Here is a 14,013-nt window from a genome sequence, read left to right on the forward strand (position 1 = left end):
GTCACACTAGCACCATTTTAAGACCCCCAGAGCCTGCACTGGCTTAGTTATTGACCGGCCAGCACAGACCTAGTACACTTGCATCATATGGATATCCCACTGGATAGCACCAGTGCTGGGCTAAAAAAACTGTGCTAAAAATTTGCTGTGGGAGGATCCTCTGCCCCGGTGAATGCTGGGGTTGGAGTGGAGGCTGCGGGACCAGCAACTTGATGCCCCACCTGGGGCAGGGATGGAGGCCCTGGTGGGGAGACTATGCCGGGACCCCTGCAGGGGGTGGAGTTGGTTGGCACCTGCACAGAAGCAGCCCTGGGAATCGAGGCCCTTCTCGGTGGGGATGGCTACCAGGTACTGCAGCAGGAAGCCATTTTCCCTGGTGGCGAACTTCAGCACCTCCTGGCAGTTTTCATCCAGACTCCCGCTGAGCGTCACTGCCTCCTCAGCTGTCTCTAAGTAGGACGCCAGGACTTTGCGGACCAGGTCCCTCCACAGGGCAGCCTCTTCGGCAGTCCCGGCCTGCAGTTTCAGAGTGGCCTTGGCTGTGATGATTTTGAAGAAGGCGGGCCCCCCCAGGCTCGTATCTGGCAAGATGTCTCGGATGGTCTCCACTCCATGGCTGTCACTGAGCAGCTTCTCATTGTTTCTTACTCGGAAGCATTTCAGACTCCAAAGATAGGGAAAAAATATAGGGCATCCAGGTCCTATCTGCATACAGGTACAGAAGGGACTCTTTGATAGCATCTGGCTCTGGAACCTGGGCAGATGTCCAGTCCAACTGCGTGCCCTGGGGGACCACAGGCTCGGGCAGCAGAGCTAAGTGAGAGGGGTGGCTGCCAGGAGGACCCTCAGGGGCGTGTTCGGGCTCCTCTGGGTACTGGATGTATACCCATTTGTCATCCTGCTGAGGCCGGACCTTCTGCAGGGCCTCCCGCACACGGTCCAGCCAGTCCTCCGCTTCGTCCTGGGAGGAGGCACGCAGTGCCAGCTTCTTGCCAGAGAAGACCAGCTCAAAGCGCCCATCACAGTGGGCTGGCCCCACCGCCTCACACCGCAGCAGGGAGCAGCTCTCCACACAGGTGCGCTCCTCATCACTCAGGTAGAGGCGGAGCTCCAGTGGGGACAGTTCACAGAACAGCTCCTTCCAGATGCCCATTGCCCCCCGCCGGGCCACAGTGCCCAGCTTCATGAGGCCCCGGAATGGGTTGGACAACCCTGGAGGTGGAAAGAAACACTTCAGATTTTGGATTTGTCCCTTTGCCACCTGATGCCACTTCTGGGCTCAATATCTTGTTGTGACAGTGGACACGGAGACTGCCACCAGAATGGAGCTGGCTATAGGGCACTGTCAAATGGCATTCTGAAAACTAGATGGGTCCCACTGCTGACCTCATTCCTTCATCTCCTTGAGAAGATAAAAAGTCAGATGACTCCTTGAGGCTTACTGCCCCTGCCCCTGCTCCTTCCAGCATCTGTGCCCACTGACTTCGCTCATATCACCAGGGACCTGTTCTGCCTGAGGCTAGCTCCCCTCCACCTCCCACCCACTCACAGACAAGGACATCTTTCCTCAGTTCTCCTCCCTTCTGGAGTATTCTCATCAGCACACAAACATTTTTGTTAGTTCTTTCTTGTAAAATCCCTTTCTTCTTAACATACATCTCTGGTTACCCTCTCTGTTTCTTGGTTTCCCCTCTACAGAAGAATGGCTTGAGGAAGTAGTGACAATTTCCCTGCTCTCTTTCCTTCTTGAACCCAGCTCAGTTCGTCTGTTGATTCCTTCATCCTAATGAAGCTTCTCCTGGGAAAGCTACTGAGGCCATTTATGGGGCCTGCCTAGAGCACTCTACCCCCATGGCCATGTTTCTCTGTCCTCATGGCTGGAACACCACAGAGTGCAATCCTGGCTCCCTAGCTATTCCTGGCTGAGCTTATCTGCTCTCAAGGGCTCATAGTGACACCCCCTCCCCACCAAATCCTTTCTACAACCTACACTTCACCTATAAGCTCCAGATTTACGTTGCCACCTGTTCCACCTATGTCTAACATGAACCTCCAAGTTCACATACTCCAGAACGAGATCCTGATTCTCCTGGTGCTCACGTGCTTCTTCCCTAGTGTTTTTCAACTCATGGAAAACTTCATTCTTCCAGTTGCCTTGGCTAAAAACCCAGGGTTATCCGGAGACTCATCTTTCATACCCTACATCCAGTAAACCAGCAAATCGTACAGACTTGGCTACATTTATTGGGAACCCCTTACTTCTCTCTGCTCCCCTTCTACTCCTCCTCACAGGGTCATCTCTGGCCTGGTAATGACAATAGCTCTTCACTGGTCTTTCAGCATAGGAGCCAGAATAACCAGTTTAAAGATAAGCCAGAAGACTAGGGGCATGGCTCAAGTGGTAGAGTGTTTGCCTAGCAAGGGCAAGGACCTGAGTTCAAACCCACCCTGCTCTGCTCCAATCACTCTGGCTGCCACAGCTGTTTGCCTTTCTTCTCTCTGCACAGAGGCACAGATTCCCTCATCTCTCCCTCCCTTCCCATCTCAAATGTCACCTTATCCTCGAGGGTTGCTCTGGCTACCCTCTAGCAAGACTGTGATGGTTATTCCTGATCACTACCTGATCACACTACTCACTGCCCTCTCTCTCTCTTTACACCCATTAGAGTGAAAGTCTCAAGAAGGTAGGGATAGTGCTTGGCTTTCTGTTCTGTTCCCAGCACCTAGAATAGTGCCTGACACATCACAGATGATTCCTGGCACACTCACAGAAACATCTGCTGAATAAATGAGTGAGTGTTCACGTGAGCGCTCCCCTCCCCTGGAGTCTGCCCAAAGATCACACAATTCTCTCTCCCCAGCCTGGACTAACCCTAGAGATATGAAACTACTACATAGGCTTTTCCTTTTCCTTAAGGGGCCTGGAAGCCTGGATACCCTTCCCTGGTTAGAGGGCACAGATGGCCTTGGGCTGGCAGACATATCCAAAAGGAGCCAACATGGAGGCCAGAGCTGGATCTCTTAAACTTGGCAGAAATCTCTGCTAGGATGCACACAGAAATGATGAGAGAAGGATCGGGCTAGAAATGTGGCTTAGTGGTAGATTGCTTGCCTAGCATGCATGAAGCCCTGGTTTCGATTCCCCAGTACCACATAAACAGAAAAAGCTAGAAATGGCTCTGTGGCTCAAGTAATAAGAGTGCTAGCCTTGAGCCAAAGAAGCTCAGGGACAGTGCCCAAGCCCTGACCAAAAAAAAAAAAAAAAAAAGGTCAGGTGCCAGTGGCTCATGCCTGAAATCCTAGTAACTGAGGAGGCTGAGATCTGAGGATTGTGGTTCAAAGCCAGTCTGGGCATTCAAGTCCATGAGACTCTTATCTCCAATTAGCCACCAGAAATCTAGAAGTAGTGCTGCGGCTCAAATAAATGGTAGAGTGCTAGCCTTGCGCTGAAAAGCTCAGGGACAGTGTCTAGGCCCAGAGTTTAAGCCCCACAACTGAATGACCAAAACAAAAACAAAAACAAAAACAAACCAGAAAAGGAAACCTATTTTGATGGTCACAGAAAAGTTTGAGTTATTTAATGGTTATTTAATGCTTCCTAGAATTTCACAGGGTATGGAGATCAAGCCAGCCTCACTTAAAGGGTCTGTGGAGGCTAGAAAACAACAGTAGGTCTGATGAACTAACCTCTCTAGAGCTGGTTTAGGAACCATCCAAGATAAAAGGCCTGAGGAAGAAGGTGCTAAAGCACCTGTGCCCACAAGGGAAGGTTTTTCCCTGAGCCAGAGGCTGGAGAGTCAGTTCCTAGCAACCCAAAGTTTTTACAGCATTGCCTCAGGAAGAATACTTCCACTTTACCATAGAAGGTAGTATTTTCTAGTCTGTAGGCTGTTTTGAACACCTTTTTACTATGATGTTCTAAAGAATGTAGCATTTGGCCGGGAGTTTGGCCTAGTGGTTAAAGTGCTTGCCTAGCATGCATGAAGACCCGGGTTCGATTCCTCGGTACCATATACATAGAAAAAAGCCGGAAGTGGTGCTAAGGCTCAAGTGGTAGAGCTCTAGCCTTGAGAAAAGTCCAAGGACAGTGCTCAGGCCCTGAGCTCAAGCCCAGGACTGGCAAAAAAAAAAAAAAAAAAAAAAAAAGAATGTAGCATTTCCGCCCAAACTTTTCCTAAATTTCTTCCCCCCACACTTTTTTTTTTTTTTTGCTAGTCCTAGGGCTTGAACTCAGGGTCTGAGCACTGTCCCTGGGCTTTCTCAAAGCTAGAGCTCTACCACGAGCCACAGTGCCACTTCTAGCTTTTTCTATGTATGTGGTACTGAGGAATCGAACCTGGGTCTTTGTGCATGCTAGGCAAGAACTACCATTGGCCAAACTCCTGGCCCCTGTCTCCTGAATTTCTACGCACAAGTACATCTGACGATTTCGCTCTGGGCAAGGTCCTCCTGGGAGAACACACTGCCCACTGGACATGGCAAACAGGACTCAGAGCTGTTTTCTGAGAGACACAGTTCCTGCAGATGGAACCCCATTCAGCTACTTACCTATCTGCCTCCGGTGTACCACCCGGAAGTTTTTATGCTCATTAACTGGGGCTGCTCCAGCATTCTCCCTGCCCTGGGAATGCACATATGCCTTGTCCAAGGCTCCCAGGGAGCAGCTCTTTCTAGGTCCTTGAGAAGGACGCCTGTGGAGATCAGACTCTGGCTCTGGAGTCTCTCGGGAAGACGCTGCACAGCTGGTAGAAGCATTCTGTAGAGCATGCTCTTAAGGGGGCCGATAAAAGTCATCTTCAGAGATCCAGTTTATGCTTTTCTATGAAGAAAAAAGGAAAGCAGCATGTGTCTGTTTTAGAGTATTTAAATATGTTTGCAAAGGCATGCTCTGCATTGCATAACATGACCCATTTCAAAAAATGAATCTACAATTCAGTAGTCTTGGCAGTGTAACCACTATTCTAAATCTAAGTTGAGAATATTCATGTCATCCCCCAAAGAGACCCTCTACCCAACAGTAGTCACCCCTACTTGTCCACAACCACTCTACCTCTAGGAAACCACATAGGAATGAATTTTCTTCAGCATTCTGTCGAAGAATTGTACACTTCTGCTCATTTCATATAAAAGGGATGAAATGACTTAGGATATAATAGGGCATTTTTTTTTAAACTGACCCCTTAATGTTTTCCAGGTTCATCCTCCTTTCAAATATGTAGTTTTCAATCCTTTTTACTATCAAATAATGGTGTTCAAGAACCATATCTTGGTTTATCTACTCATCTGCTAATGCTCACTGGGTTGTTTCTACTTTTGGGCTATTATGAATACTGCTGCCATGTACTTTCACACACGTTTTTGTGGACTTGTTTTTCTCTGTGTGTGTGTGCGCGCGCGCGCGCGCGTATACTTACCTAGGACATATGTAACTCTAAGTTTATCTTCCTGAAGAACTATCCATTTCCCAACATAGCCGTACTATTTTACATTCCCACTAGCAATGTCTAAGGGTTCCAGTTCCTCTATAAACTCTCCAACAATTCTAATGTCTTCTTGATCAGCCATCCTTGTGAGAAGAGGTGCCTCATTGTGGTTTTTATTTGCATTTCCCCAATGTTTAATTAGCATGGAACACCTATCTCTTCTTGTGGCTAATGGGTTTATCCATGCTGACTGCCCCCAGATTATAAGGCTTTTCTTATGAATCCCAGGCTGGCCTTAAAACTCTCCTGCTTCAGCTTCCTGAGTGCTAGGGTTACAGGCATGAACCTCCATGCCCAGCTCTACTTTTTCCCCCGTTGTTTGTGCTGGTGGAGTATCTAAGAACTGGCTGCTAAAGCTAAAACTGACTCATAAGGGCTTTGTGATTTGAGTGCTTACATTAAGGTCTATAATCCATTCTGAATTATTATTATTATTATTGTGTGTGTGTGTGTAAGGAAGAGGTCCAACTGTACTATTCACTGAGTGGCTATCCAGTCGTCCCAGTATGTATGCCTTGCACACAGGGTTTGATGTGAGGGAGGCTCAGTCCTCACTGGATCCTTTGTAGTGTATGTGTTCTGGTTCTGACACTTAAATTCAGGGCATGGGCGGTATCCCTGAACTTTTTTGCTCAAGACTAGTGCTCTACTATTGAACCATAGCTATACTGCAAGCCGAAGATAAGAATCTCAGGGACATTCCTGTACCAGCTGGCTTTGAACTGCAATCCCCAGATCTCAGCCTTCGAAGTAGCTAGGATTACAGGTGTGAGCCATCTGTACCCAGCCTCACTGCCTCTTTTGTTTTTGAGTCAGGTTCTTACTGTGTAACCTAGGCTGACCTCAAGCTTGGGATCCTCTGGCCACAATCCCCTGGGTACTAAGATAACAGCCTGGGCCATGATGTCAAGCTGGTCCCTGCTTCTGAGCAGACACTCAGAGGGCAGGCCCTGGCATCTGTTTGCTGCAGTCTCTGAGTCTGAAGATGCTCAGTAAGAAAGTGAGGGAAGATCTGGGGTCAGTGAGCTTGTGGGAATGGATTCCAGTTCCTTTCTTTCATTATTTCAGGCCCTCCTGCCCTTCTGTGCCTAAACATAGAAAGCAAAGACAAGGAAGCTGGCCGCTGCCCAAAGTGTCTGTCTGCATGGAGGAAATGAATCACAGAGGGGTGGAACCAGCCCAGCTGCTTTGTTAAGTGCCACTAACCTCACCCTGATGTTGCTATTTCCAATCCCTCGATCAAGATTGCCCTCCCTGGCTCTGTACACAGGGAAGAAAGGTCAGGCTGTGGTTGCTCCATAAGGATTGATTTGGACAGGTAAATCCATTCAGATGCTTCAGAACTCCTGAAGCCAAGAGTTGTTGGGGGCTGAGTAACCATGTCTAATAACTTTTTGCTGAGACCTGTAGTAGGGGTAAACAGGTGGACCTCTTTGTCCTGCCCACCTGTTGTGCTGATAGGCTCCTGCACCCAATATAAGGAGGAGGGGGGTTTTTTGGAGAGAGATTCCTGCCTTGAGGAAGCTGTGTGGCGTTTTTGTTCGTGCTCCGGGGAAGGAAGGCTGAGTGCAGGAGGTCGGGAGGACAGTGGGCCCTCTCCTCTCGCGGCTTGGACTGGTTGGGGTGTGTTTTTCCCCATCCCTCCTACTAGTCAAGAGGGACTGGGGACGAAGGACCCCGACAAAGAGTGGCAAGTTCTAAATCAGGTGCCTGGGGGAGCTGCCTAGAATCTTATTTCTCCACAGGGCCCTTAGAAATAGCCTTTCCTTTCTGCCAGGGATAGGATGATATATCAATCAGAATGGCTACTGAGGACTAGGTACAACACTGGGTTCTGAGCAAAGCCCTCCTAGGTCACTAAGACCTAGGGCATTCCCTGAGGACAAGGGACGGGAGGGGCAAATCCCAGCACACTAGAGATTCTGCCATCTACAACCCCTGCCCATGGCCCTGATGCGAGAGTTCCTATTACCTCTTTCTGGAAGTTTCCTTAGCCAATCTAGCTCCCATCCTCCAGGTGAGGCAAGGACCCTTACAAGCCCCATGATTCTGTGCTTACCCCATCCTAGCATCTACAAGTCTGTTGAAAAGTTTTTTCTCCCCCCCCTGCTTCTTTTTCTTGATGGGTGGGTGGTTGAATCAATGCTCACTAAGCCATGGTGCTAGTCTTCCAGTTAATCTTCTCGGTATGCCCCGGAAAAGGACACGACACTGATAAAGAGACTTAAATCCCAACTTTTTTTTTTTTTTTGGTCGGTCATGGTGCTTAAAACCAGGGCTTGGGCACTGTACCTGAGTTCTTTTTGCTCAAGGCTAGCACTCTACCACTAAGTCACAGCACCACTTCTGGCTTTTTTTGAATAGTTTGTTGGGAATAAGAGTCTCATAGGGACTTTTCTGCCTAGACTGGCTTCAGACTATGAGCCTTAGGCCTCAGCCTCTTAAGTAGGTAGGACTATGGGCTTCAGCCACTAGTGCCCAGCTCTCAAATGTTTTTAATGTAAGGTAATAAAGGGGAGGTGGTGGAAGGAACAGGAAAAACAGAGTCAAGTGTGACTCTCATGGCTATGGAGGGTGAGCGCTTCTCTCCCTACTAGGAAATGCTCAGACATAGTCTACTGACTACAGAATCACTGCCAGATGATTCTCCAAGGAAAACCTCTGATTTTCTAAAGCAATAGTGGGAACAGGTTCCTTGCAGATGGCTGAAGGTGTGTTGGCCCCCTGGGAAAGCACACACATACAGTTTTGGTCACCAGTCACACCAAGGCTGGTTCCCTTTTCTTTCATTCTTCCTCTACTTCTTTTTTTTTTGGCCAGTCCTGGGACTTCAACTAAGGCCTGAGCACTATCCGTGGGCTTTCCTCAAGGCTATTGCTCTACCACTTGAGCCACACATCACTTCTGGCTTTTCTATCTATGTGGTACCGAGGAATTGAACTGGGGTCTTCGTGCATGTTAGGCAAGCAGCACTCTACCACTAGGCCAAACTCCCAGCCACGGACTTTTCTGCTTGGACTAGTCTTGAATCTTGATCCTCATGTCTCTAAGCCATAAAACTTGATGGTGACCCCACCACCCTTCCAAAGATGTGTCCGATAAAAAGTATGTGGCTCAGTAATGAAAACAAGACAGATGAGGACCATAGGGGAAGACATGCAGGGGCTGCAGAGCCTTGCACAACCCTCAGTGTGCCTCCACCTGAATCTAGTACAACCTTCAAGATTCTGTAACAGCCCTGAAGCCATTTTCAGGATAGAATGTATGAGGTCTGAGCTGCAGTTTCATAGTTACAGGATTTACGTAGTCACAATCCGTGAATGATGCTGCATAAAACAAACTTTGACTACAACCTCATCCATTAACAAATATGAACCCCATAAGCATTGTGGAAGATAACTACCATAGCTCCTACAAGGAAACATAGGAAAAGGCCTTTGGAGCCTTGAGATAAAGATTTCCTAAATTACACAAAACACCATGCAAACTATAAACAAAAAGATCAACAAGCCAGGCACCAGTCGCTTACACCTAGAACCCTAGCTGTTCAGGAGGATGGGATCTGAGGGTTGCAGTTTGAAGCTGGACTGAGTAAGAAAGTCTGTGAGACTCTTATCTCCAATTACCCATCCCCCCAAAAGCCAGAATGCAGGGCTGTGATTCAAGTGGTAGAGCACTAGCCTTGAGCAAAACTCAGAAACAGCACCCAAATCCTGAGTTCAAAACCCAGAGCTGCCAAAACAACTATTAATAAATTGAACATTAAAATTCAGAAGCCCTGGTCTCCATGCATGTCAGGCATGTCCTCTACCACTGAATTTCATCCCGGCTTCTAAAATGAACAACTTCTATTCAATAAAGAATACAGAGCTGGGTGCTGGTGGCTCACACTTATTTATAGTCTTAACTATTTAGGAGGCTGAGATCTGAGGACTGCAGTTCAAAGCCAGCCCAAGTAGTAAAGTCTGTGAGACTCTTATCTCTAATTAACCACCTGAGAAACAGAAGTGAAGCTGTGGCTCAAAGTGGTAGAGTGTTAGATTTGAGGTTGGGGACAGCGCCCAGATCCTCAGTTCCAGTTCTAAACTGAATTTTTTTTTTTTTAAAAAAGGGAAAATACTATTAACAAATTCAAAAGGCAAACCAAGACTCCTGAATATATATTTTTTCCTCTAATAAAAAAAATTGTATCTATAATATTGAGAGCCTTTAGCAGCCAACATAGAAACCACATACAGTTTGTTTTAGGAATAGGTTGATATCCTGAATAAATGTTTCACAAAATAGGATCAAATTACCAATAAGAAAATGAAAGCACACTGACATCTTTAGTCATCAGGGACATGTAAATTAAAACTATGACAAGTCATCACCCACTTGGATGGCCGTATAATAGTAGTGATAATAATAGTACATAAACTAGATAATAACTACTGTTGAGCATGTGGGGAAATACATTGCTGGTTGAAATATAAACTAGGGTAGTGCTTTGAAAAACAATTTGGGAGTTCTACTAAAAATAAGAGTTCTTTTATGATCCAAAAATTTCTGCTCCGATTTATTCAGCCACGAGAATTAAAAACATACACCCATACAAAACCCTGTAGAAGTCAACTATGGTGGCTCATGCTTGTAATCCCAGCTTTCTTGGAGAGACCCAGAAGATCACGGTTTGAGGTTATTCTGGGGAAGAAGTTGGTGATACTCCATTTCAAACAATAAGCTGGGAAGTGATGGTGCAATACTTGTAATCTCAGTTATGCAAGAGGCCACAGATAGGAGGATTGTGGTCTAAGGTCTGCCTGGACAAAAACTCAAGATCTTAGTTGAAAAATAACTATAGCAAAAAGGATCGGAGAACACTTGACTGGAAGTGTCAGGCCCTGAGTCTAAAACTCATACCACCAAAATATAAAAAACAAAAACTTGATAAATGAGTATCTGCAGCAGCATACAGTGTGACTTAGTCATACTATAGAATATACAACAGAAGCTGGGCGAGGTGGCACATGCCTGTAATCCTAGCTACTCAGGAGGCTATAGTATTGCAGTTCAAAGGCAGGCCAGTCATGAAAGTCTGAGACTCATATCTTAACCACCAGAAAACTGGAAGTATTGCTGTAGCTCAAGTGATAAGAGGGATAGCCTTGAGCTGAAGAGCTCAGAGACAGTGCCTAGGCCCAGAGTTCAAGCCCCACCACTGACAAAAAAAAAAAAAAAAAAAGAAGAAGAATATACAATAGCACAATACTCAGCAGTTAAAAGGAATGAAATACATGTTACAATATGGATAAAAGTCAAAGTATGTTCATCAAAAGAGAACAGTCACAAAAGATCACCTATTATATGATTTCATTTATGTGAGATTTCTAGAACAATCAAATCTATCACAGTAGAAAATAAAGTAGTGGTTGTTAGAGTTAGGGGGTATGTGGTAAAGGAAGGAAAGGAAAGTTTCATTAAGAAGGGGTAAAATTTTTATATAAAATTAGATTGTGGTGTTAAGGAGAGTTCATGATATCAAATTAGACTGTGTGATAGTTTCCCACTCTTTTGTTGTTGTTGTTGTTAGTGGTAGTCACTTGAACTCTGGGCCTGGGCGCTGTCCCTTGAGCTTCTTTGACTCAAGGAAAATTTTCTACCATTTCACCCACAGCGTCACTTCTGACTTTTTTTTTTTGAGTAATTTATTGGAGGTGAGTCTCATGGAGTTTCCTGCCCAGGCTAGTTTTGAACCGCATTCCTCCTGAATAGCTAGGATTACTGGTGTGATGCCAGTGTCCAGCATGCCCCAAGCTGGTGTGATCAAGGCTAATAAGTACTCTACCACTTTGAGCCATGGCTCCACTTCCAGGTTTTTAACATGGTTAATTGGAGGTAAGAATTTATAGACTTTCCTGTCTGGGATGGCTTTGAACTGTGATCCTCAGATCTCAGCCTCCTGAATAGCTAGGATTACAGGTGTGAGTCACCAGTGCCTGGCTGGTTTCACAATCTTATAAACATTCTAAAAAATACCAACTTATACTTTGAGTATATGAATTATATAATATGTGAACTATAGCTCAATAACCCAGTTGAAAAGTGGGAGCAATAGCCAGGTGTGGTGGTTCACACTGTAACCCAAGTACTTGGGGGTGGGGAGGCAGGAGGATTGAGGCTCAAGGCCAGTCGGGGCAGAAAAGTCTGAGAGATCACTTTGTAACAGAGAGTACTGGGTGTGGTGGAGCATACCTATTACTCCAGTAATTATGAGAAGTCTAAAATAGATCAGTTCCAGGTAGGAAGCAAGATCTTATCTCAAAACAACTAGCTCACAAAGGGGCTAGAGATGTGGCTACATGTTAGAATGCCTGCCTAACAAACTCAAGGCCTTGAACTCAAACCCCTGCGTCAACAAAACAAACACACAAACTCATTTTAACAATCTTATTACGTCTAATATATCCAAAAGATATTTTCCTTTGAACAAGCCAGCAATAAACGTTATCTTAGTTTGGCACAGCCATACTTGAAGTGCCTAGTAGCCATAACTGGTTGATGGCTGCCACAATGCAGTTCTAAAATCTGGCTCATGCTGAAAAATGAGAAAAAACATGGCATTCTGTAGAAATATCCACTTAGTATATTCTCAGTTTCGAAAATGGAGGTGATAGGAGACACGTGTGGGAGGTGACCAGCAGAGTCCCCGGCTCCTCCGTACCAGTCACAGCCCAAGAAGCCCCAGCTCATTACAAAGCTGCCAACACTAGTACATGTGGGAAGAAAGGAAGGCAATGGGGAGAAGGCAGAAACCACTTCAAGGTCACCAGCTTGGGAACCTTGTTTCAGCTCTGAGGCTCTTCCCCTACATTACACAGGCAGTCTGCATACTCACCAGACTGGTAGGGGAGGACACCCCAAGCTTCAGTCCAATTCCACTGCGCTCCAGGGTCTTCTGCTGGGTACTTCCTGGGCTGACTGTGGCATGGATGGGACTAGAAGGCTGCAGGTCTGACAGGTTCCCTGCAGAGACAGCTGAGGCTGTGTCTGGCAGTTGCTCATCCAGGGTGCTGGGTTCCTGGGGGAGTGGCTCTTGCTTGTGACTACCATGTTGGGTTGAGGAGGATGCTGGGGCAGGAGGGAGCTCTGCAGGCCCATCACAGTGCAGCTGGGTGCTGGTGGCAGGCCCAAGGGACAGCGAGGGCTGTGATATGGGGTTTTCGATCTCTTGGCTTGGTCCATTGCCTGGCATAGGGTTTACCTGGGGCTTTGCTGAATTCTGACAATACCCTAGACATTTTTTAAACAAAGAAAACATTTGAATAACAAGTTGCTGGTTAGAATGTTTCAGACTATTGCAATCATGGGCAGAAATGGAAAACTTCAGGTTCATGACTGAAAAAACAAACCAAACAATACAACACTCTCTGTCTCTGTCTCTTTTTGTTGTGCTGATCCTGGGGCTTAAACTTAGGACCTTGGTGCAGTCCCGGTGCTTTTTTGCTAGTGCTCTACTACTTGAGCCACAGCTCCACTTCCAACTTTTTGGTGATTAACTAGAGATAAGAGCCTCATGGACTTTCCTGCCTGGGCTGGCTTTGAACTGTGATCCTCAGATTTCAGCCTGTTGAGTAGCTAAAATTACAGGTGTAAGCCATGGGCCCAGCTTACACAACAATCTCTTAATTACCTATGGCACACAGCCCTACTCTGATGTCCCATAAAGGCAGGACTTAAGGCCACAGCTCCAGTCTCAATGGAAAGGCTTACTTAATGGGACTGGACCACCATTTTGAAGAGGCAACATGAACTTGGGAGTTTGCCAAGCCAAGTGAATGGCTATGTGAGCCAATGCCATCTGCATTAGGAATGCCCCCAGGCCCAGTGTCTCAGAATAGGGCTCCATAGCAGCAGGGGCTCGTGAGGTGAGGATGTCTTTGTCTCTGGAACAGACAATGGAGCAACAGGGCTGCAGTGAGGTATAGGGCTGGTCCCCCTCAAAGCTGGATTGGGGCCAGAGAAACCTCATGTGTCCAGAAATGGCTGCTGCATTATGAGTTAGTATGTACAGAGTGTACACCTACTCAAAGGCCAGTGAAAGGAAGATGGAAAGGCGTCTGATGAAAGGGGATAGTAGCTATAACTAGAGGCAGATTTGGAGGATTCAGTGGAGACCAGTGGGGTGTTAGTGAGACTGTATCTAAATCAACAAGCCAGGTAGGATGTATGCACTGTGGCCTCAGCTCCAAGGGAGGCATCAGTAAGGAGGAGACAGGCAGGTGCTGGTTCTTGCTAAGGTCTCTAAAAATGGATCACTGAAAAGAAGGTAAACCACAGGGATGGACTTAGGGCCTTATGCTTTTGCTTGGCTTTTTTGCTCATAGGTTTATCCCTAGAGCTATGTTTCCAGTTCTGACTTTTCTGCTGGTTAACTAAAGATAAGCGTCTCTTGGATTTGTCTCCTTAGGCTGACTATGTAGTGTTCCTTAGATCTTAGCCTCCTAAGTAGCTAGGATTACAAGCATGAGCCACCAATACCTAGATTTTA

At 46.5% G+C, this 14,013-nt stretch overlaps 2 protein-coding genes across 9 annotated transcripts in view; one reads left to right on the forward strand and one right to left on the reverse strand.

Annotated features, from left to right (window-relative positions):
• Positions 1–14,013, forward strand: part of LOC150050789 (uncharacterized) — a 203,156-nt gene that overhangs the window by 134,125 nt on the left and 55,018 nt on the right. The window lies entirely within an intron of this gene.
• Positions 1–14,013, reverse strand: part of LOC150050799 (pleckstrin homology domain-containing family M member 1-like) — a 41,288-nt gene that overhangs the window by 12,605 nt on the left and 14,670 nt on the right. The window contains 5 exon segments of the mRNA XM_090349362.1: positions 294–664; positions 666–1,212; positions 4,549–4,819; positions 12,361–12,729; positions 12,731–12,755. Coding sequence (XP_090205488.1) covers positions 294–664; positions 666–1,212; positions 4,549–4,819; positions 12,361–12,729; positions 12,731–12,755 — 1,583 coding nt within the window.

This window comes from Megascapheus bottae, chromosome 17 (genome assembly GCF_031878675.1).
Source record: "Megascapheus bottae isolate mThoBot1 chromosome 17, mThoBot2.hap1, whole genome shotgun sequence".
NCBI classification, from domain to species: Eukaryota; Metazoa; Chordata; class Mammalia; order Rodentia; family Geomyidae; genus Megascapheus; species Megascapheus bottae.